The sequence below is a fragment of the Salarias fasciatus genome, chromosome 13 (assembly GCF_902148845.1).
Source record: "Salarias fasciatus chromosome 13, fSalaFa1.1, whole genome shotgun sequence".
NCBI lineage: Eukaryota > Metazoa > Chordata > Actinopteri > Blenniiformes > Blenniidae > Salarias > Salarias fasciatus.
This window is the reverse complement of record NC_043757.1, coordinates 11165627-11189642: the sequence shown is the minus strand read 5'-3', so window position 1 is coordinate 11189642 and position 24016 is coordinate 11165627. Positions and strand designations below refer to the sequence as shown.

At 42.7% G+C, this 24016-nt stretch overlaps 4 protein-coding genes across 13 annotated transcripts in view; 3 read left to right on the top strand and 1 right to left on the bottom strand.

Moving 5' to 3' along the window:
* Positions 1-10874, top strand: part of ablim1a (actin binding LIM protein 1a) — a 39979-nt gene extending 29105 nt beyond the window's left edge. For 4 of the 10 annotated variants that reach the window (XM_030107295.1, XM_030107297.1, XM_030107294.1 and 1 more), the window contains exons 8-26: positions 92-156; positions 458-502; positions 1197-1274; positions 1444-1602; positions 1820-1864; positions 3140-3175; positions 3273-3402; positions 3952-4071; positions 4847-4951; positions 5240-5287; positions 6251-6391; positions 7079-7164; positions 7278-7401; positions 7599-7660; positions 7853-7913; positions 8173-8180; positions 8706-8780; positions 9746-9826; positions 10052-10874. In XM_030107295.1, the coding sequence (XP_029963155.1) occupies positions 92-156; positions 458-502; positions 1197-1274; positions 1444-1602; positions 1820-1864; positions 3140-3175; positions 3273-3402; positions 3952-4071; positions 4847-4951; positions 5240-5287; positions 6251-6391; positions 7079-7164; positions 7278-7401; positions 7599-7660; positions 7853-7913; positions 8173-8180; positions 8706-8780; positions 9746-9826; positions 10052-10165 (1583 nt within the window). In that variant the 3' untranslated portion in view covers positions 10166-10874. The remainder of the gene's footprint in view (positions 1-91; positions 157-457; positions 503-1196; positions 1275-1443; positions 1603-1819; positions 1865-3139; positions 3176-3272; positions 3403-3951; positions 4072-4846; positions 4952-5239; positions 5288-6250; positions 6392-7078; positions 7165-7277; positions 7402-7598; positions 7661-7852; positions 7914-8172; positions 8181-8705; positions 8781-9745; positions 9827-10051) is intronic. The other 6 variants (XM_030107300.1, XM_030107299.1, XM_030107304.1 and 3 more) reach the window with 6 other exon arrangements.
* Positions 10608-15277, top strand: LOC115399263 (probable E3 ubiquitin-protein ligase TRIML1). Its single transcript, XM_030106543.1, has 6 exons — positions 10608-10611; positions 13424-13551; positions 13705-13938; positions 14322-14368; positions 14473-14615; positions 14706-15277. Exons 1-6 carry the CDS (start codon positions 10608-10610, stop codon positions 15275-15277), a joined length of 1128 nt encoding a protein of 375 aa, XP_029962403.1.
* Positions 15278-16748: 1471 nt separating this feature from the next.
* Positions 16749-20209, top strand: LOC115399504 (hyaluronan-binding protein 2). Its single transcript, XM_030106921.1, has 13 exons — positions 16749-16913; positions 17121-17241; positions 17323-17421; positions 17505-17615; positions 17732-17848; positions 17939-18049; positions 18132-18303; positions 18388-18485; positions 18617-19004; positions 19107-19249; positions 19426-19560; positions 19756-19901; positions 19978-20209. The coding sequence occupies exons 1-13, from the start codon at positions 16854-16856 to the stop codon at positions 20140-20142; spliced, it is 1866 nt and encodes a 621-aa protein (XP_029962781.1). The 5' UTR covers positions 16749-16853; the 3' UTR covers positions 20143-20209.
* A 1085-nt stretch (positions 20210-21294) lies between these two features.
* LOC115399262 (E3 ubiquitin-protein ligase TRIM41) lies at positions 21295-23481 on the bottom strand. Its single transcript, XM_030106542.1, has 6 exons — positions 22894-23481; positions 22685-22780; positions 22361-22594; positions 22235-22257; positions 22001-22134; positions 21295-21914 (listed from the first exon to the last, which is right to left on the bottom strand). The coding sequence occupies exons 1-6, from the start codon at positions 23479-23481 to the stop codon at positions 21295-21297; spliced, it is 1695 nt and encodes a 564-aa protein (XP_029962402.1).
* Positions 23482-24016: the final 535 nt, after the last annotated feature.

Below are 24016 nucleotides of genomic sequence, written 5' to 3'. Positions count from 1 at the left end.
CTCATTTTCATGACTGACCTTTCATGAGTTAAGCCTGGCCATATGAACCTGTTATTCCTAATAAACTCTACTTCTCTGTCTGCATGCTCAGGATCAACCGTCTGGCATCCCGGCTGCAAGAACACCACGAGAACAGAGGAGAGACACAGGGAGCGGGTAGGAACTCGGACATCACTGAGTCCTTTGTCCTTGAGTTTGTCTCGACTGAATGCACCTTTCTGTTCCTGTCCGATCGCAACATTGTACAGGGAAGCATCAACATTAAAATATCTGACAGGGAAGTCTCCATGAGTCTTATTGTGCCTTAAATAATTGAGGCAGTGTTGGGTGTGTGTGGGTGTGTGTGTGTGGATGGATGGATATACATGTGTTCGACTTGCGTGAGCTGTGAGTCGGGCAGGAGAAACACGACCCCTGTGTGATGTCCTGTGAACCCCCCCTCTCCCTTCCTCCACAGCTATTGCCTCCGTCCCTCTTATTCCTTCAAAAAACAGAAAGGCAGGTACTGTATTCGCTATTGGCTATGAGATGGCATCATCCTGTGTTCCACCATGTACATAGGACACGGTGCACTGTATGCTGCCATCTTCTGGAGACAGCCTGCAGTGCCCTCTCTGTGTGTCATCTGGAGCCATTCAGTCCTGTCTTTTTTAACACCTTTGACACGCTCATATCAAAAGGTGCATGAGGCAAAGAAAGGCGCACACTTAATTGGCAGGAGAAATATCACCGATGACTAATTTGTCTTTTACAGAAGGAAAAAAAAAAAATCCCCATTTTCCCATTAGGTGTAGAGATCATTTATTAATTACGCTACATTCAGACCTGCTGCTGCCATCCAAACTGTTCATTCCTCATAAACAGGCATGAGATTCTCTAAGGACATCAAATCATGGCGCTAAAAAGCACTCACTCATTCACTTTGCAAATCTGCAAATGAATGACCCAATCATGAGATGACATGTTAGTGTTCCAAATAACTTCATGTAATTCATGAAACGTAAATACAGAGGCTGCAGTTGCCTCTCATCGCTCATACAGTCCAAAGACTAATCGGTGTAACGTTGAAGTGTTCAGTGGGATATTCCCGGGCGGCGTGCAGATAGCAGGGGGCTGTGGATAAGGAAAGATTAAGATGGATGAGAAAACTAAAAAACAAACAAACTGTGTTTTGTTTCGTTTTGTTTTTCTCACAGCCCACGAGGTCGTCATCCGAGAGTATTTGTTCCAGACCTGGTTCAAGCATACCTGGCTCACCGGGTCACACGATCTATGTAAGAGCACTGTTTCAATGAAATCCTCTGCTCTGTCTCCACAATAAGATACCTTACCCTCGCTATGGTATCAACCCTCCTTGCTCAGTGTGTGATCAGTAATATCCCTTCACTCTTGTGTGTGTGTTTGTGTCAATGTGTGCATGTTTGTCTTTGTTTGTCTCCCTAGGCAAAAGTAGACAATGAGATCCTTGATTACAGAGACCTAGCTGCCATTCCAAAAGTCAAAGCCATTTATGACATTGAGCGCCCCGATCTTATTACCTATGAACCTATGTACACCACCTCCCTGGAAGAGAGAGAGGAGAGACGAGAGAGTGTGGGAGAGGTAAACACACTGACTTGCATGCCTCTTTTTCTCCATGCACGCCATCGTTCTACACATACTGAACAGTGCATGCAGAAAAAGTCCTCATGTGACCCTGTTTTCCTCTGGAAATGTCGCGGGGGGGAAATGGGATTAATGGACACAAAGGGCTGTTTTTTTTTTTTTTGGTTGTGTTAAGTGATTTTATGCAGTGCTGAACTTGTGGTGTCCCTCTCAGCTCCACACTGCCAGGAGGGAACGGTCCCCCTTGCCCGATGACAAGGTAAGATATCCACCATTGTGCGTGCTGATGATGATAAACGACGCGCAATCAGACAGGAAATAAGCATTAAAAGCAGAACAGTTTTTTTTTTTAAGTGAGGAAAGAATTCAGAGACAAATGAAAGGTGAACAGATAGACCATTCTTGGTCACGGTATCAAGTCATATCTCTCATGATCGGTTATTTAAAAGTGTCACTCCATTTATATTCAGAGATAAAAATGCTTTTTGGGTGACAGGAGTGCACTCAGTGTTTAACTGCATGAAAGTAAAGGTTCCGATGCTGACGGGAGGCAGTGAGGACAGACTGTGACCACCTCTGTAGGTGTTCTGGGACACATTGTAACCACACGGTATGAGTGCTAATGCATTACCAGCCCACACACAACCAGTGGTTGGATATATCTCTCCCTACTGGATGCTTGTCTGAAAAGAAAAAAAGCCTGAAGGTATGTGTGACCAGTGTTGGGAGCAATATGCTCTGAATCAGCAGGATGTTTTTTTTTTTAAATTCCTTCAATAATGCACGAGCAGTCGATCACTTTTTGACGATGCAGTTACTCCTCTGCATGGAAACTCTTGTAGAACTGCGAATCAGCTGTTTCCCTCTGCCCTGCTCCCTGGGTAGTCTGTTAGCCTTTAGCATTAGCCAAAACTATTGTTTTAACAGTGACAGTTTCACTAAATTCCTGTTTATTCACAGTTTGCAACTTTTAGCTCAACTTAAGGTTTCAGGAAGTGTGATGGGGTTCAGGCATTTTTCTTATATTTTTAAAATATTGAATAAAAGAGTTGTATGTAAAAAAAAACTCAGATTTTTATGGCTTGATGAGCAAATTGCAAGAGATTGATAAAATGGTCTTATCTCAGTGTGGGCGCTGAATACACACACATCAGTACGAGTTACTGATATGTGTGGGCACTAAATACACACACTCATATCAGAAACTCGTACTCTGGTTTAGGGTTAATTGCTCTGCTTTCCACTCTGCATATTTAAAAACAAAACACAACTTCTTATTTATATAACATTTTTAAAGGAACATTTACAGAACAAGGAACAGAGGAGCCATGTTCTAGCATCAGCAAGATTAACAATGACAACAAAGAGAATTAAAGTAAATAAAAAAAAAGAAAGATAAAGTTGACTTTGCATAGTTTTAACCTTTTGTTCTCTGTTGCCCAAATGTCAAATCAGTTCTGTTAGCATTCAGAAATTAAACATTTACAGAAGCCTACAGCTTTCTTTTTATTTGCTTTGATTTGTTTTTATCCAGTCGTCAAGGAACATGTCGCCAACCCCACCTGGAGAGGTGAGCAAACCGCCTCACTTCTTCTCTGTGCAGCTTTCATGCGATTCTAACGTCTCAGCAAGTTTGTGTAATAACAGTGTTGTTCTGCACGTGTCAGGGCTCTTATGACAGGAGGGAACGCATCCTCCAGAGGTCCACCAGTCAGGGCTCCATAGGATCGCCAGTTTACAATCGCCACGGTTACACGCCCACGTTGTCGCGGTCGCCACAGCACTTTCACAGACCAGGTGAGTAAAGAAAGCATTTAGTGGGTATGTATCTGCATCTCTTTGCACATAAATAAGTCCGTTTATTCCAGTGTTTATGAGTGAATCTGTGATGTCAGGGTTTTCTTGAGCAGGGTCGATGGGATCTGTGTGAGCAGATTATAGTTGTGAGGACACTGACCTTCATGTCCTGCCCTATTACTCAAACTTAACCAAAATTGACTTTAGATTATTGCATTTTTTTTTTTTTATTATTTTGAATTCCGAGATGAACAATCTTAAAGTCAATTTTGCACATTTGAATGAAACACAAGTTGCCTTTCTTTCCATTAAATTTGATTTCCCAACTGTATACTTGTCCTTGTTTCTTACTGATCTTTGATAATACCCCTCACCTCTTACACTGGGTGTCTTTTATTTCACCTTCCCAACATTTGATCCCTGTATAAATTCCCTTTCTTTTGCCCCTCACCTGCTCACCTTCTACCTCCTTCTCCCCCCTCATATCTCCCACCTCCGCTGCCTGATCCTGGGGATTTGTCCCCCTCCTCCCTCCCTCCCTGCGTGCAGAGGCTTTGACAGGCATGCAGAAGCTCTGCTCCTCCCTGTGCAGTAACAGTGTGGGCTCCAGAAATAGTGACTCACGCCCCACCTCCCCTTTCAGACACCACTTCCTCCCCCATAGCCAAGGTAAGGGCCCCACTCCAGTCTTATCTGCTGCCCCCCACCACCACCACCACCACCACCCCCTTCGAGGCAACACGTCATTTCCATCCTCATCTGGGATGCCGCCACCTGACGATGCTCCATCGGCCATTCTGGATCCATTTCCCATCGGTGCACCACAGCCACTTTGAACGGTCGAGCTGCTGTTGTCACGTCGCTGTTTCCTCTCTGACACGCACCTGCTCAACTAACTAACTCCACTAGCTCGACTAACACAAGCTCCGTCAAGTAGCTGTGAGGCTTTTTGTGTTTATTTTGCAGCTTTGCATGCACTTGAGAGATATGAATAATCCAGTGTCGAAACTGGCACTGCCTCAAATGTTGGGTGATTGAGAACTTTTTTGCTTTGTCAGGATGATTTTCCAGTCTCCAGTAAACTTCAGGGCTGAGATAAAAATAAAAAAAAAAAAGAGAGAGAGGTTTGCTGTTGCATGCTCGGAGGTATTAAATTCTTAACTTTTAAGTCATATTATGCTGCCGACTAACAGACGTCAGTCTCCATGACTCATAACACATCTCCCAAGCATTGGTCTATTCTCACTTTCAAAATCCAGCTCCTCTAATCCGCTTTTGTTCAGCCCCATGAACTACATCCATCGAAACCAGCCCCAATGTGGCCCCCGCTCGCTCAGAGCGACGTCCGCTGGCCCCGCCGGTCCGTGTGTGTTGCACCGTTCAGACTGTGGTTCCCCCTTTAGTGTCCCTGCTCATGTTGTGTTCTTGGTTCTTCTCACTGGAGGCACGGACCCGCCGAGTGGCCGGAGCTCCCCTCTGCCGCTCAGGCCCGACAGCCGGCCGGTCACCCCGCCTCTCTCTCAGACACCTAAACATTTCCACCTCCCAGGTAGGAGCTGGAGCGCACCCTGTCACTGCTCGCCCCTTTCTCTCTTTCTTTCTCTCTCTCTCTCTTTCTTTCTCTCTCTCTCTTTATTTCCATTGAGTATGAGGTTTTGCTTTTTCCCCACGTTTTTCACAACTATACAGATGTATGCAGATCACTGGAAAGGGGGCTAATTTCCTGTAATCCTAATGTGTCCTGATGTTTGTGATGTTTACCACATCTTTTACACATGAATGAAAAGCTGCGCTTTTGCTTTCTAAATGTTGTCTGTTTGCAATTGACCATTTTCAGATCAAGGGAGCAACATCTACAGAAAGCCACCAATCTACAAACTACACGGTACCTGTCTTCTTCTTCAAGTATTGTTTGTTCAAAGATGATGTTAAATTATTTTGAGAAATCTAGATCAGGTGTAGTTTTAGTCTCAGTGATGTTCCTGAAGTTTATGATGAAGTAACAGTATTTGAAAAGTGATAGTTACACCTAGTGTGACTACCTCTGACCAAAAAACCTGTGAACCACTACTTTACTTTATCATGGTGTTAAACCGTTTTCGTATTTCCTGAAATTGTATATTCATCTAACCATATCCACCCCCAGTGTCGGTGTACAAGCACTGTTTGAAGTCTGTCTCCAAACCTTTTCTGTCTGACCTCCAGCTTGTTTGACTCTGCACTTTGTCCATCTTAGCAAGTCGCAGTAGTAATATGATCCGCCTTTTCTTAATGCAATACACTGCAACATTTACAGGGATAAAACAATTATTGAATACTTTTTTTCATGTTGAAACATTCAGTTTTATTATAAGCAAAGAAACACAACCACACACAGTGCGTCTCTTAATGACATTGTATGTTTTCTCATTTGCTTAAAATTTGAGATAAAAAAAAAACCTTTGACTTTTTTGTTTGTGCATGCACAGAGTGAGCTAGCGATATTGTCTCATCATGAGACATTTGTCGAAATGAATGAAACAATACTGTGATTCCTGCAGTGTAGATCATCCAAGAAGCATTAGGTTTTAACCTGCAGCAAGATGAGTCTGTGGGAATATTCCCAGTGACTTCCGCTAATATTCACACATGTAATCCTCATCAGAAAGCTTTTGTCCCCAATCATTCTGCTGCGACTTGTTAAGACGGACATTTTCACACTGAAGAAATGCCAAAAACAAATCCCCACTCAGAATCCAATCCTGAATGTTCATCCAGCCTGACGATCCGATGGTGCTAAGTTGTTTCTCCTTTGGTTGAGACTGTGACCCAGACACTGATAGATCAGTTCCCATGGTTACCAACCTAGATTCAGCCGCCATAGCACGCCAAAGCAAGTCTGGTGACGACATCATCAGATCCGCCACCTTCCCCGCCGCTCATGCTCCCTCTCCGGACGACAGCTCGCGGAGTGAGGGCGACCTTTGGCCCTACTCTCTCGCTGTATTAGGTACAGTAGGCTCCCGATGGGCATGTTTGCACTGCTGCCTTGGAGTGGCACGGCAGCCACCTCACCACCACCTAACCCCTCCTCCTGTCTCCTCCGGGCTTCTTTAAAAGCTTTTACTGCATCCCTGCTTCACTCCGTTGTTCAGGCGTCACAGTATTTGCTTTTATTTTTAAGTTTTGCTTGCACACAGCAGAAGTGTTGCTTGGTTTCTGCAGCTGATATATTATTTTCACCCCTTTTACGTTGCCTTACGGCACACTCCGAGTGTTCTAGCTCGATGCAGCGGTACCACAAATGACTTGGACAGAGATCACTGAGACTGACTTCAAACTTTTGTCTGTCTGTCTTACATCGTGCTTTTCTGTGTATACGGCATGGTGAAGCGTCTGCCATGTCACGGTGTAGCCAAATATTCCAATAAGTCCCTCTGTTTGTCTGTCTCGTCAACTCTGTCTCACATTTGTGTTCAGACGTCCACCCTATTTATTACTCATTTACTGTGTGTTTTTCTCATTGCTTTACAATAATTGAGGCAAGCATATATACTCTTCTTTTCTATACATTCGAAATGTAAATAAAACATTTCACCCGGTTGGATTTGTGAAGCATGGTGTAGTTGAAAAGATGTGTATGGAAGTACGCGTTTGTTTGTTTGTTTGTTTTTTGACTTGTACGTGGCGCCTTTAGGTTCAGAAGGAAGGAGACGCTCGAGAGAAGAGGAGGAAGAAGAGGCCTTGAAAAGAAAGCAGCTCCAGGAGGAACATCTCAGTAAGGTGAGCACACATCGGCCTCATGTATTTTTCCAGAGTTTTTGCCACCGGTGGGTTTCTCTGGTGGCTGTTCCCCGGATCGGTGTTGAAATCAGCTCGCTGTTTCTGCGTTTTAGATTCAGTCGGGTTTGGGGAAGCTCATCCTGAAAGAGGAGATGGAGAAAGAGCAGATCAGGGAGCGTCACGCACGCAGCCTCTCTGCTCAGCGTTACGACCCCAAACAGACCAACTGTGACGCAGGTATGTCGCAGCTTCGTCAGCTTATGCAGCTGGCGTGTTGTCAGCAATGTACCTCAACACGAGGCCTGCGCTATATTAACACTCTTTGTTTTATTGTGACAGGTGTGGTTTGAAAAACTGCTTAAATGCGTGCTTTAGAAGTTGTGTGACGTAAATATAAATTGCAAGTGTGGATTCAAATCATGTTTGCGTTTCAGAGCCAACTTCTCCAACCAAAACAAACTCTCTGCCTGGATATGGGAGGAATGGGCTTCATCGGGTAAGAGTTTACTTACACTTAAGACTGTCTCATCAAATTCTTGCACCATTGCAAATAATTTTTGTATTTTTTTTCCAACATGAACGTTAAGCGGATGCTAAAATGTTTTGTGAATGAGCAATAATCTGCCCTCTCTGCTCTCGCTGATGCATTAGTGTGTGTGTATGTTTGTTTGTGTGTGTCTTTCTGCAGCCTCAGTCAACAGACTTTACCCAGTACAACAGCTATGGTGACATGTGTGGAGGGGGCAGAGGTGAGTGCTGCTCCCGAAATACAGCCACCCGATAAATCTCTCCTCGATTTCACCTGAGCTTACTCAGCATCAGTAATCAGAAACGGCTTGCCACTTGTACATAAATGGACATGCATTTGAAACAAATATACATATCTGCATAATGACCCGCGTAATGTGTCATCAGGGACAGCAGCGTTGTAGATAGTAGTCTGGCAGGGGACTCGACAGCAAAACCATTAACTGTGAGTCTCATTTTCTGTCCCATGTTGTCCTGCAGAGTTTCAGGTATGTCTCTCATCTGCTTTTTCGCTTAGCATGCTTTCTCATCTTGCATCATATATTTGCTTGCTCGTGGATTGCAAGAGACACCTTGCCCTGAATGCACACCGCCCACTCCCGCTCCATGCTTGCACCACTGTTGGAATAACGTCAGCTACGGGGCTTGTAGTGCAGTGATTTCAAACGCCTCGAATGTGAGAGCACGCACTGCCCGGTAGCTGAGCCAGTGTACTATAAATGCAGTGTACAGTCATTGCCTCATTTTGTGTCCTTGTTTGTTGTTTGTACATGATACGACTCCAGCTAAAATCCCATTGTTAGTCTCAAAGAGATCGCCGTAGAAGAGAAAACAAAGACATTCAGAAGACATGTAAATTGCACATCCTGAATACTTACTGATACTCAACAGTACCTCAGCTACTTGCTTCATCCAGTGAAAACTCCACCTACTGCCATTAGCGGACATACTCATGCCATTAACCCTGCAGTCCCCTTCCACTATATTACATTTGTGTATGTTCTATTCTTTAGCACATTAAGGATGGCCGTGCAGCACTTGCAAGGATGGACAGGGGAGTATCTATGCCTAATATGTTGGAACCAAAAGCAAGTATCTTCTTCTTCTTGTACCGATGACGACTTTGTAATCTCTGATTTGTGCTCCAAATTTTACACGCTGTTCAGCTCTTTAGCTGCATTCTAGAGAAGGATACATGTAGCCTTGAGATAAAGCACCCAAACAGCAGGAGGTGAACATGACAGAGAGTACTTTATAATGCCATCACACCGTGGGGACATTGGTGGAAGAAATGCATTTTCTAGCGAGAGCGAAAAACTCACGTTAGCTGATTCAGCATGCCGCTTTAGGAGCTGCCGAGTCACTCTAGCGCTTAGCATGCTGGCTTCTCCATGCTCATCTGCACATAGCTTTTGACTTAAAGTGGCTGGATACTGTATATATCATACAGTGGAGAATCCAGCGCCCAGTTTGTCATTCAGACAACTCATATCACTATATACTGTGTAGTATATAAGGGGGTATACACGTTACTGTGTGGATATGAGTTGCTCAGAGGCTTCAGAAGAACTTCCAGTTGCTTATTATTGAGCATTTCAGCCATGGTTACGATCAGCCACTTTCTTTTTCATACAGAGGGCTATTTAAAGAAACACAAAACACCTCAGTTTTCCAGGACAATCATTCCCACGTGGATTTTCTTGGCCTACATTCCTGATGTTGGGTCTATTTTTAGTTTGCATTAAACTAATCTAAAAATACAACCCGTTACATAACGCAGTGTTTTCCGTTGCTGTTTCGTACCTAATCCGTTGCACGTTTCAGCACCAAGCAAAAGCGTGCACACTCGCACCTGCATTTGCCCCAACAGCCTTGACAAACAACCCAGTCAGCCTCCTGTCACATACCTGTTCTCCCACCCAGTGTTCCCTTCGCCACAGTCAGAATGACCCAAAAACTTCTAAATTAAAGAATGAAATGGTTTGCAAGTTCATGAAGCTCAGTGGAAGCTTGTAAATTTGACCTGTTCACTCTTGAATGTCTCCTTCTGAAGGTGTATCCCTATGAAATGCTCATGATAACCAGTAGAGGGAGAGCTAAACTGCCCAGGGATGTGGACAGAACCAGACTGGAGGTATCGGTTTTCACCTGACCTTCGGCAATTAATACTGCATTTCTCTACTTTGTGTAAATGCCAATGTTACACAAATACAACCGTAGCTAGGAATGTGCAGTATCCATTGCTTCTTGTCATTTTTGCAGTGACCCTTTTTGTGGCTTCGGTGCTAACCAAGAACAACCCCTCCCACCCTCCCTCCCTCCCTTCCTTTGTTTTCTCCACCTTTGTTCTCAATTCTAGCGCCACTTAGCACCCGAAACGTTCTTTGACATCTTTGGAATGGAGATCCAGGAGTTTGACAGGCTTCCCCTGTGGAAACGCAACGACATGAAAAAGAAGGCCAAGCTCTTCTAACGCTCAGAGCAGCATGCATACTCTGTACATTCATTCAGATAGCACACGACAACTGTAATCTAGATGTAGGTTTTGGTTTATTTCCTTTTCTTCTGATTTTTTGTTTTACCCTGACATAATCGAGGAAGCCCCGAAACGGACTGTTGGCTTCCTGAGCAATTTGTCCAGTTAGACCTGCACAGTAAACGGACAGTAACAGGAACGGGAATCTCTTCCATGTTCAAAAATGACAAAGAATGAGAATGAATGATGAATAGGGTCATGTTCTTTGTTTTTGACTGCGCTTGTTTTTGACTTTTGCTTTGCTTCGAGTGGAACTGCTTTCCTTTCTTTCTTGCTCGTTTCTTCCTACTATTTGTTGCTGTCGATTCCTGTGGAACTTTGTAAGTACAGTAGAACCTCATGGCGCCATTACGAAAATGTCCATGCTTGTAGCTTGAACATGGGTCAGCTTTCCTTCGCTTGGGCTAAAACGGTTTTAGTCCAAAGTTTGCAAGAATTGGCTCAGTGAGTCTTTGAATTTAAAAAAAAAAAAAAAAAAAAAAAAAAAAAAAAGTCACTGGGGAAGCAGTCAGCTGACCCCAATAACTGTTTTACTGGAAATTAATCATCCAAGCACCTGCATATATCACCGGTTATCCTTCCCCTGGCTACTGTACACACGAAACCTGACAAAAAAAAAAAAAAAAAAAAAATGTCTCTCTTCTCAGGCTCTCATAAACATGGCCCAGACACGTTCCCTTTACATGTATTCGAAGTACAAATCTTAATATATTTTAATGCCAACGTAAAGTAACAAATATTTCAAACCCCTAATGTAAGAAGCAAGTGTATTTGACAATACTGTTTTATAAATGAAAACCCACACTGCCATTTGTTGTATTGAAATCTAAGCCAATAAAGCTTTAAATCACCATGAACCATAATGATCCTCTGCTATACCAAAGGTACCCACTGCCTCTTTTCTGTTCATTGTTTTCCTTTTTTTTCTTTTTGCATATCATGAATAAACATGTAAGTAATGCAACACGGGAGGTGAAATAATTTGAAGACTCTGGAACCAACAGGTGGTATAATCATTTGACCTTCAGCAGACGTCCTTGTAAGGAAACTTTTTTCATGTTTTCAGACATTTTCCAAAATGTACCACATTAATGGGAAGAAGGAATATTCGAGATTTTTAAAGTTGTTTCCATCATTAATGCAAGAATGTTCGTTCATTCATTCATTCGTTTGAAAAAATATTCATATTGGTTAAATGTCCAACCTCTAGGTTTGAAAATTACTCCACATCAACTTTTTTTCAGTCATGCAATGCTACATGTGACGTGTGCACAGGTGCTTTGATGTGTGAACATGGTATAAATATCTGATATCAGTAGTCCGACTGTCCCCTCAGCATTGGTGGTAAATGTTTTCATTGAGTCACATCTACATATTTGAGTTTTTTAGAAGAAAATAGATCAGTTCAGCACAAGTAAAGTTAATCAAGTACAAATTTAGAAGCCCTACAAAGTTCTTAAAATGATCCCCTAATGTATTTTCTTGAAGAAGTCAAGGAATGATGAGTTTCAGTCTGCTCTATTATCAGTTACCTCCTTCACTGTTGGTCATTCTTCAGTATGTTTAACAGATATATAAGGGATAGTGTATTTTGTTATCGTCACTTTCATTTATGTGACTTATGGGTTGAGAAAACTACAGTGCAAACAAATGTCTTAAAGCCACAATAGTCACTGTGAAATGCAAACTAAAATGTTATCAATACAACATTATATGGTGAATGGACTACACTTACTTTCCAGTGTGAGTCACATTCACACAGCAGTAATGCTGACTGCCATGAAAAGTGCCCGAATACCAGTTGGAGAGATTTGTGTTTTTTTTTGGGCACTTTTACTCATAAAGCACAAGTGTAATAAATGACAACCTACACATGAGCCAGGGATACAATGAAAGTACTTATATCTGAACCTTATTACTGTCCACATCCACTGAGATCGTATTAGCAAATAAATAAAAAATGCAATGTTGTACCATGAAACTCTCAAGTCACTCCTGTCTGCTAAATACTCAAAGGAAAAGCCAAAGTGAGCTTTGTCAATTTAGATGTACATACAAGACGAGCAGTGAAATCGACACTTGGTGTTATGTGAAGTCCTACAGTGCAGACGTACACCACCCAAAAATAAATGAATAAATAAAATAAATAGAAACTACAGAAAAAGATATATCACCCCAAAAATATAAATAAAAAGAGCATGCAGAAAGAATATAAATGTAGCAGAAAAAAAATCTGAAATGCAGTGCAATGTAGCCTCGGATTAATCTGTAGCTGTCAACTGTATTGACCGAGAAGCTCAATCACAGACAAAAAACTATGATAATAGATATGTGCATTGTAGAGTTTCGCTTCCAACAGAGTCATCGAAACAGTTTTGCTCCGTAGAATGACTTTCTAATCAGTCAAAGTCAGAGCTGAACTAAAGCACACTAATTTCTAGAATAATGTCAAAAACTAATTTGAGAATGGTCAAAGATGTTGTAGAACTAAAACTGTAAATACCTGTTGATCTGATACTCAGAAGCCCAGAATCCAAAGGTTCGTATAAAAGACACAGAGACACTGAGAGCTGCAGCGTGGCGTCTTCTCATCTCTAGGGATCACTGAGGGGACATTTCAACGATTATGGACATAACAACAAAATTATCTCCTTTATTCAGAAAAACAGGCAGTTTCTATTTTATCATATGAATGCAATAGGCTTTGCATTATTGAATCAAAAACAGTCATTCAGTTTATGTCTCGTTTCGTCAGGCAGGCCTGACCAACACTGTCTCATACAGAAGATTAGAATACTATGAAACTGTTTTGGAGTGGGTGTTGTTTTCAAAACAGCAGGAGAAGTATTTTGCTGCAGTTCTCTGAAACCTCGCTCATGATCTCAAGATAAACTGAACAATATTTTGAGAGCACAAAGGATACGTCTGGCCTTGAGATAAAGGACAGATCTGAGTCACATCATATTGTACATGTGAACTTCCTGGTAAGTCGGTATCATCACCTGCGGGGAGATAAATTGCTTGGAAATGCAACTTGGAATAAAAGAACGATTGAATAAGTTGATTGAAAGATGCACATTCATGTCAGTCAATCTCCATCTCATTGCAGTTTGCATTAGATCACTTCTTAATTCCCATGAGCTTCTGCTTTTGCAGCTGTGCTTCATAGGAAATGACAGAATTGATTCTCAGTAGGTGCGCTAAATATTTGTGCAACTTTTCTGCAGGGGACATTAGAAAAACATCAAGAATGTCTAAAGAAGCAGAGAGAAGCTGTGAAATACAGACTGAAGAAACTGGCTGCACGCCAGTCAGAAATCACCGTAGGTTTTTCCTCAAATTTCAATTGTTCAGATTTAATCCCCTTTTTGTCTTTTCCGTGAGATAAATTAACAAATAAAGGAATCCGTCTTGCATCAAACATCATCCTCATTATCAGGCAGTAGTTGACATCTGAATCTGTTTGTCTGACTCAGAGAAAGTCCTCAGAGGTGAGGGAGAGTATCCTACGAAAATACCAGGAGATCCAGGCAGTGCTGGACGAGGATCTGAGGATCACCCTGTCCCACCTGGAGACGGAGGAGCGAGCTGCTGTCTCCACCCTGGACGGGCTCATGGAGAGGAGCTGCTCTCTGATCCAGGAGATCGAGCAGGACCTGGCCAGACTCAACGTGGCTCTGGACCAGAACGACGCAGAGCCTGACACTATGGTGATTACAATATAGGTTGACGACGATCGCAACTGACTCATTTGGGTTGTTGAGCATGAAAGCTAAAATGCATCACGCTATAAATCAGGCTTTCATAGTGTGGGAGGTGAGAAGACGAGTCTCTCTCATTCAGTCTGTAACGATCGTCACTGTTTCCATCACAGCTTAACATTAAAGTTGCTGTATGGCTTCAGTACCGCTCCATTACACGTTAAGCTTTAGATCATCAGTCATTTTACTTTTCTACAAAATTTGATTTAAAAGGGAAAAAATGATGTCAGTAAAAAGTTTCCCCCAATCCTCACTTCCAACCCTTGAACTACTCCCAGTATAGGAGTCGTTAATTTATGGTTTTGTTACTGTTTTGTTTGTTTTTTCTCTAGACTTTCTTTTCTTACTCTGAGCATGAAGATATGGAGACATCGGAGAGGTCTGGAAGCAAATAATGAATAATAATAATAATAAAAATCATAGACCAGTCAAGGCTCAGTGTAACAACTGATGCTCTTTGTTTCAATGATATCCCTCCTCCAGAGTGATCGACCTGCTCAGCTGTACAGACCCGAGCGGCGTGAAGCTAGATGAGGCTAAAGCAGACCAGATCCTCAGCCTCACCCACAACATGCTCCTGCTGGTCTGCTCTCAAACCCCCATCATCAAGAAACTCATCAAGAGTTGTCAGTGCACGCTTTTTTTTCCACATTCACAACTCAAGAGTTCCAAGATGTAAAATGTTCAGAGTAAACATGCCGAAATCATTTCTCCAGATTCCAGTGAGGTGTGCCTGGATCCAGAGACGGCCCACCCAAAGCTGATCGTCTCTGCTCAAGGTGATAGCGCCACCTACACGGACACATGGCAGCAGCTTCCTGAAGTCCCCGGACGTTTCGACACCACCCTAAATGTTATCAGCCTGCAAAGCTTTCGCTCCGGCCGCCATTACTGGGAGATAGACGTGAGCGGAAAGACCTACTGGGAGCTGGGCGTTACCTACCCCACCATTCCCCGAAAAGGCACGACGGAGGACTGCTGGCTGGGCCGGGGGCCTGAGTCCTGGTGTGTCGAGTTCTTCGATGGGGAGTACACGGCCTGGCACGGCGGCGTGCCGCATCAGCTGCCTTTCACTAAGCGTTTCTGTCAGATTGGTGTTTTGTGTAGTTTTCCTGCAGGTTTGGTGACTTTTCTTGAGGCGGACAGAATGATGCCGCTCTTCTCTTTTTGTGCGGGAACCTTCTCGGACTGTCTCCACCTGGCCCTGTGCCCCGGCCATGACCACGGGGGCAACAACACAAATCCTATCGTGATCTGCAAAAGCTTGTCTCCAAACAGCCATGACTGACTGGTTTTCCTCAGAAATGTTTTTTTTTTTTTTTAAATTAAAAAAGCACAGTGTCTCCTGTGAAGGTTTTCAGGTGAAAACAAAACTAAAAACTTAACCTGGTGAGCTCAGCATCACACGGGATAGACTGGCGAGGATTGGAAACGGCGAACAGATTCACGTGACAAACTGGCCAAGACAAACATGATGTATTCAGAGAAGCGATGTGAGACTGAACGGTGGGAGGAGACTCCTAAATCTCAGCCTAGTACTGGCACCATGCCAGGACCTTCAACCTGACGATCCAGGGATCTCAATATGGGTACACAAAAAAAAAAAAACTAAACAAACAAACAAGAGAAAAAAAAGTCAGTATATGACAGAGAATAACCCAGTGAAAACAGCAATGCCTTTCACTTTGTTAACACTTGATGAGGAACATAAGGTACTTCATGATGAGTGAATAATAGTGAATACATGACTTGCTGTTGTCTTTAATGCAAGAAGTCCTGGGCAGTTAGAGCATTCCTGTAATGGCTATCCCATTCTAGGAATGTATTGTTGAGTTCACAGCTAGAGTTCAAAGTAATTTGACAAACCACATGCGAAAATGTGTCTATTTGAAACAAAATGGTGTATTGAAGAATTTAGACATCCGGCGAATGTACCATGGAATAGTAAAACAAAAAGTAAAACCAGTGATGAGACTGATTGTTTTTCTTTTTTTGCTTTGTTTAGGAATCTGTTGCTGTGTGTATGTGTTTAATGCTGCTGATTGTTTTCGAATAAGACAGAAATTAAATAGATTTTCACCGAATTCTCTCGAAATCTTTCCAATATTAAAATGTTTTTACAAATGAATGCTCATTAACTCTTAAATAAATCCACATTCAAAATCTAAAGATATATAAAATCTTATACAATATCACAACACCAATTATTTTTCACTATGGATAAACACACACAAGCTTATAGCTGGGTGCAGTACAAACTAAACATTTGCTGGTTTTTTTTGTTTTTTTTTTGTATTTTAAAGTATATTTTAATCTTTCAGAGACACTTCGAATCATAATGGATGATATTATATTTTAAATGAGATATCGGTGATGCTGTGTGCAGTTTTATTTTTTAAATGCAGACAGGAACAAAAGCATACAGTGATGTATCCTGAGATGGACCCGGTGTGTGTATAAATCCAAAGTCCGCTCTCAAACAAACAGCTTTATACAAATATGCTCTCTGAGCCTTTGTGTTGCATCATTAGCCTGTTTTATTAAAGCTCACCTGTATTTTTTTTTTTTTTTTTTTTTGTCTGAGAAATGTTTTATATGTGTCAAAGAAAGCAATCCTGGTTTTGAATGATGTATTTAGTTTCACTGCAAATATGAATGTAAACAGTTAGAAAACATCCTATGATCTCCCCAATCTATAGAAGAGTATATTCTAAGAACTGAGTCAATAAAACTGAGTCAGCATCAGGGCTGAAAGCCAGAAAGGTTTGACTCAGAGGTTAGTGTCCTCACACCAATGTTTAGAAGAGTGTGAGGGGTCTGCACCGCAGCACACTCTCTTCCTGCTCTCCTGGGCCGCTGCCATCATGAACCTGAAGCTCCTCTGCGTTTGCCTCTTCTTAGCGGTGCTCCTCATCCCTGCTGAAGTATGTATGCATTATTTTCAACGTTGCAGTTATTTTCCTTCAAGTGTTCGAATGTTGCTTGAGGACATTAAATGACTTGTTTCTACTTTGTGTCAGCGCCGTCAGCAAAAAGTTCAGATATTGCAGATAATGTATATTTTTTTGTGATTCTTCTTTGGCTGAGCTTGTCATCTGAAATGATTGTTTTAAAAATCCAATTCAATCCAGCTGAAACATGGAAAACACAAGAAAAAGCACAAACATCGGCATCATCATCATCATGATCATCATGATCAGCATGAAGTCGTGAAAGAGAAGAAGAAGCTAAAATTTGAGGACATAATTTCGGGTCAGTGTTTGTTTTCATTTCTTTTCAAACAAAGCATAATCTGAATACATTTGAAAAAAGGTAATAAACTTGTGGTTTCAGACGTCTTCTTCGAGATATTTGAAGGTGGTGGTGATGAGGAAGATGAGGAAGATGAGCAGGGCACCTCGGACTGGCTTTTTGAAATTCAAGAGCCCGAAGGTAAGATTCTACGTTCAGGTGTTGCCTTCAAATACTCCACATTTCATTCATGTATTATATTTGAAGTGTTTGTTATCTCACAGGCCAGTGCAACCCCAACCCTTGCCTCAACAATGGCGAGTGCAGGGAGAAAGGCAAGAGAAAATTCAAATGTGACTGTCCAAAGCCTTTCAAGGGGAAGAGATGCGAGAAAGGTTTGACGAAAAAAAAAACTCCATTTTCATCATGATGCATGATGAAAATATCATAATACTGAATCGAAATCAGAATAAGCAGAGCATGGTTTCTTTTTGCCGTGTTCTCATTTCAGGTCCAAAAGCTTGTAAGAGAGGTACATGTGGGCGTGGTGAGTGTGTGCTGACTTCAACTCCTCCATTCTACGAGTGCAAGTGCAAGGCTCCCTTTCAGCCTCCACACTGCAGACACTGTAAGGAGAACATTTTTTTGGCCAGAATTCACAATTTAAGGCTGAATTTCTCAGGTCCTGAAAGCAAGCACGCATTGTTTTCCTCTGCAGACTCAACGTGTCAGCCCAGCCCTTGCAAAAATGGGGGGATATGTGTCAAGGATGGAAATGACTTCAACTGCGTTTGCCCTGAAGGGTACAGAGGACGATTCTGCCACGTTGGTAAATCCTGCACACGGCGTTATTGTCCTTCCTTTTCCTGTTTGACTTAATCCACACTGACAAAGTGAGCTCTGCTTCTCAGGCCCAGATGACTGCTATGTAGATGATGGCGAGTCGTATCGCGGCAATGTGAGTGAGACGGACGACGGCGATGAGTGCCTCTTCTGGAACTCTCACTTCATTCTGCAAAGTGGTTCAGATCCATTCCAGACTTATGAGGACCAAGATGGACTTGGCCACCACAACTTCTGCAGGTTAGAGGAAAATAGATTACCGCTCCTCGAGTGTATTCACACTGTGCACGTGTGTGAGTGAGAGGATTATCTCCTCTGCCGCAGAAATCCAGACGGCGAGTCGATGCCATGGTGCTTCATCAGAAGAGGCCGCAGGCTGCTGTGGGACTACTGCGATGTGACAGAGTGTCCAGCTCCAACAGGTCAGCTTTGGAGAAGCAGACAACTTTTTGATTGATGAGTCTTGTGAAAAAAAACAGTTGCATTATGGATCTGAGCGTCTTTTCAGGCGAGACGCCAACAGAGGAAGCCCCGACAGAGGAAGCCCCGACAGAGGAAGCCCCGACAGAGGAAGCCCCGACAGAGGTTCAGCCCACTACTGCTAAGACACCGACAACTACTCTACCGCCGACTGCTGAGAAGACCACTGAACCTCTGAAGGACTCCACCACCAAACCGACTGATGCCCCTACTGTTGTTCCCACCGCGGATGTCCCGACCACCCCCAGCACCAATGCTACCCAACAGTTTCGCACTTGTGGCCAGCCACAGCCTAAAAAAGCCATAACTCGAATCTTTGGAGGTTTGAAGGTCTCTCCGGGGGCGATACCCTGGCAAGTTTCCCTGCAAGCGAGGCCAAGTCAAAGCTCCCGCCCATTCTCACACACGTGTGGGGGTGTTCTTATCGCAAGTTGCTGGGTACTGACAGCTGGACACTGCATGTAAGCATAAGAGTGGGCTGAAAACAAATATTTTTTTACTAATTCATCAATTCTGGGTATGTGCCGATGTAAAAAGTGTTATTTTTGTGTGTATTTGTACAGTGAACCAAACAAAGAAAGGCAGGTGGTGATGGGAAGCCTGTCGCTGGATCCTGATGATCCCGCAGCTCAAGTCTTAGAGGTTGAAAAGGCAATTAGACACGAGAACTACAGAGAGACTCCCTCAGCTGTCTACAATGACATCGGTAATACTCTATCCCTTGTTTGTTCAGTGTACGCATTGATATTAAACAATCGGGGAGAATCGATGCTTAAGATGGAAAATGTCAGACTGGACCACACATCTGTATTTAAAAATGTTAATTTACTCAGAATGGGACTAATTTTGGTTGTAACATCAATGTTGACCATACTTCTAAAGCTCTGTTGAAGCTCAGAGGCGCGAATGGCGTTTGCGCCAATGAGACCCAGTTTGTGAAGACAGCCTGTTTGCCAACTGGCCAACTTCCCGATGGGATGGAGTGTAAAATCTCTGGATGGGGAGCCACTGAAGCATGTACGTAAAGCTACTGTTGCCTATTCAAACACAGATTCTTGCTGAGCTTATCATACTGATGTTGATTGTTTCAGAGGACTTTTAAAGTGAGATTAGCCAGTGTTTCACAGAGCAAACAACCACGGATGATAAACTATGAACATCTTTGTTATTCCAATATGCTTTTGCTCATATATTTCCACCTTGTTTCTGCAGCCAATTACGGTTCCAGTCACCTGCTGGAGGCTAATGTACTGTTGATCAACCAGGAGAAATGTAACGAACGTCAAATTTACAATCGTGTCCTGGACAGCAGCATGTTGTGTGCGGGTCACCTGCAGGGAGGGGTGGACTCCTGCCAGGTTGGTCACTTTTCAGCAGAAAAATGACTCACTAGGCTTTCTGTGCGTTTTTTTCAGTTGCTTTTTTCTGTTTCAGGGGGACTCTGGCGGTCCATTGACTTGCAAGGAAAACGGTGCTCACGTTGTTTATGGCCTGGTGAGCTGGGGAGACCAGTGTGGGAAGAAGAACAAGCCCGGCGTCTACGCACGTGTCACAAACTTTCTGGACTGGATCAATTCAAAGATTCAAACATCTCCTTAAGCAACTTCTGTGTGCTTGCCAATGTTGCCAATTTTCCAACATTATTGGGAATTACCTTTTTTTTTTTTATCACAAGAATCAATTTTGTCTTTTAGACTGCTTGAAAAGAAAACACATAAATCCACCGTCAATCTGCAGTTTTGATATTTACTCACGTTTCCCTCTCAGTACAGAAATGTTACTTTGCACATGTGGGAAAGACAAATAAATTACAAATTTTACCTCCCTTTTCCATATTTCATTAAATGAGCACAGTCATCTTTTTTTTTAAAAGAATTTTAAGAAATTCTGGTCTTTCTGGTGTACACACCGTCACCTCACTGCGACGCTGCAAGGCGAACCCTGCCAGGAGTAAGACCGTGTTTGTTTTTCTCTGTTTATGTTGCTGATCTGTCCAAAGCATAAACTGCCTTCACTCGCAGTCAGCTAAGGTCAACTCCAGTGACCCCATGACCCGAAGTTTTTTCAAAATCCTCTGACAATCAGCACACACACACACAGGTTTATTTTAGGGGTCAAATAAATCAATGAAGAGTTTCTCTAACTGTCCTGAAACAATTACTGTTCAAACTTGAGGGATCATGATTTCGGACCATCGGGTCCAAAGATGACAGAATTTGCAGCTGAATCCTCGCTCAAGACAGTGGTAGGGTTTTAATTTACATACAAGAACAAAACCACAATGTACAAAGGATTATGTGAATCAGAGAAATGGGTCAGTTGTGTAGAAATATTGTGTTACTGGTGATGCTTATTGACCTCATTGGAAGTATTGTTTGCTGCAGGGCAGCAACTCGGTGAGGCCACTGACATGTGAGACTGCAGGCACGCACGTCCTCCACTCCCCAGAGAGCCGAGCGGACAGTGGCACAAAGAGCAAGCCAGTAGTTTTGCACACGGGTCATTTACTTTCAGGAATACATAAAGGAAAACATGAGAGCTGTGAATGCTATGTGTCACATAGCAAAAGTATTTCTTTAAGATGTACACGATACCCGTACGTAACGTCTGCAAACAGAAAAGATTATATTTAAATAAACTATACACTATTTTTGCCCCTATTACGAATTTTGTGTTAGCATATTCAGAATATTTCACATTTTTTATGATTTTCAGCATTTAATAAAAATCAGCAGTTCTTTTGTGCTCAGCTCAGTCGTTTAATGACACCCTACTGGTTTCATTTGTGCGCCCCTCTGAATGCCAGTCCCAGGGGTCTTTAATCCAGAATAAAGTGAGAGGCTGCCTATTTAATCCATTCATGTCAATACATGGGTTAAACACAGGGTAGAGAGGCTCTGAGCACCGCACACAGAATGAATGAAGCAGAGTCATCGCATCAGCGTTATAGAATGACAGCTCCCCCTTCTGGAGATTTGCCAGAATACCCAATTTTCTGACACTCTTCGCCACTGAAAGCTGCTTCTCCTGGGTATCATGGCATGCCAGATACTGCCCATCTCCATGGTAGATGCACCAAGAAGTGTTGTTCACACCCAGGCTAGAGGAGGTCAGATTTAGGCTTTCTTTTTTGCTGACTGACCCAGTTGTCACTCCTATCATCCAAAAAGGCTTATCCTGCACGATGACCTCCCAGTAGTGCTGGCCATTCGTGAAACTCTCCTGAGCCAGGACGCTGTACTGTGAGTCATACGGACGAGGGTTTTTTTCCTCACTGACGGGCTGCCGTCTCCAAAACACTTGTCTTCTGTCTGTAGTGATTTCCAGTTTTGGATGAGCCGTTTCAGTGTCTAAAGCTGGACAACTCAAGTCTGCAAGGGAGAAAAATCTACAGTTATGGTGAGACCAGAGATAGTTTTCACTTAGAAAAATACAGAAAATAAAGTCAATAACTAACATGACCACATTCGTGGGAAGAGCTGAGACAGAGCGACTGAGAGGTCATCCACCAGGCGCTCAACCGTTCTAAGCTTCTCTGGGTCACACAGATCTTTATTTACTTCCTCGATCGGTGCAAAATCCAAAGGATCACTGCAATAAAAGGTGAAAGTCACAGTGCAAATATCCAAACTCAGCGATGCTTTAGACTTTAATGTTTAAAAGGACAAATTGGAGTCAACATTATACTCACCAAAGGTTCTTTGATGTGATTTGCTGTTGAACATAAACAGGTGATGAAATATTAGATGTATCACTGTTAAAAGAATAAATTCAGTTCTCTTTTGCTCAGTTGCACTGTAGCATGATATTGATATACCTGTAAGAATTGCAGATCGTTTGTTTCCTGTAGGAGTGATTTGCTTGAAGCTCTGATTCTGTCTATCTCTTTGATCTGAGCCTCCATGATGCCCCTCTGGGCCTCCAGCCACTCCGTCATGCACGTCTCCTCTGCATCTATGATCTGCATCATCAAACGCTCATCGCCGTCTAGTACGACGTGGATCCTACTGTATTTGTCCGAGATCCGCTCTTTGAAATCTGCTGCAGACTTCTAGGAAACAATTACTTTATTATTCACATGACAAACAAAATATAAGTAAAGAACATTTGAATTAAAGCATAGAGTTCACATCGACTGTACCACTGTTTCTGTATACAGTGATTCCAAATCCTTAATGGTGTGTTCTGCTTCATTTCTCCTTTGAAGCAATTGGCTCATTGTTGCTTCCAATATTTTCTGAAAACATACAACAGAAATGGAGAAAATAAATACAACACCAAAGGAACCCTATTGTCATTCAAAGGATAAAAAGGCACAAACGAGAAATTAAGCTCAAAAGATATCTTTACCTTGAAGTCTTTGCTGGCTTCCTGAAGTTGAGCTGCTTTATGGTGTTTGTGCGTACCAACCAGGACACACAAACAGCACACAGGGACCCTGTCCTCCATGCAGAAGAGCTTCAGCTCGTCACGGTGCTCTCTGCATTTCAGAGACAGTGGATCCCTGGTCACCTCCACCACTGTGTGCTCCTTCAGAGCGGCTCTCTGCTGGTGCAGCAGGGCGTGGGCTTGGCACAGGGAGGCATCGCAGGTGAGACAGGTCCGCACAGCCACCGATGGCGTCTCTATGCAGTGATCGCAGGAAATAGTTGCAGAGGATTTAGTTGTAATTCCCGGAGTTGCTGCGTGTCGTTCTGCTGACGATGTGATGAAGTCCTTCACTTTGGTCTGAAGGCCAGTATTCACCTCCAGTTTCGGGTCAGAGGGGAGAAATATCTGACACTCTGGACAGAAGAGAGGACCTTTGCTTGAACCATCAGTTTCCCAGACAGCCTGGATGCAGGTGAGACAGAAGTCATGGCCACACTGGAGCGTCACGGGCTCTGTGAAGAAATCCTGGCAGACAGGACATTTCAAGGTTTCCTCAACACTCCCCATTGCTCTGCTTGCAGCAGTTTTTGCAACTTGCTGTGCACTGTACACCTGCCCTTTCTGCTCATAAATATTTCATACGCCTCTCCTGGCATGCACACGCCACTCATGTGCTTCAGTGTCAGATTACTAAAGATGAGCTGAGATCTTCCAGTGGTTGTTTCAAAGCGTTAGTTCACAGGGGACCACACACAGTGGGATGGCACAAGTCCAGCAAATTGGATTAAATGAATAAATTTACACAAAATATACTGTTTAAAAAGTGAAAACAAATAAACTCATTCTTGAATAATTGTTAACATAAAATGTTTACAATCCTGTGATAAAATAGGTTAGATAGCAGAGTTAAGAAATTAGGAAATTAATATTAATTTTGACAAGTAAAAAGGATATCTTGTCAGGAGATTTAATTGTACGTATGCCATTATAATATTAGTTCAATTAAATGACAATTCCTGCAATAAGCCAAGCGACTGAAAGCTACACAGTTTTTAATAAATTGAACATATATTAGAGAGAAGATGTCTTTTATCATCATGAG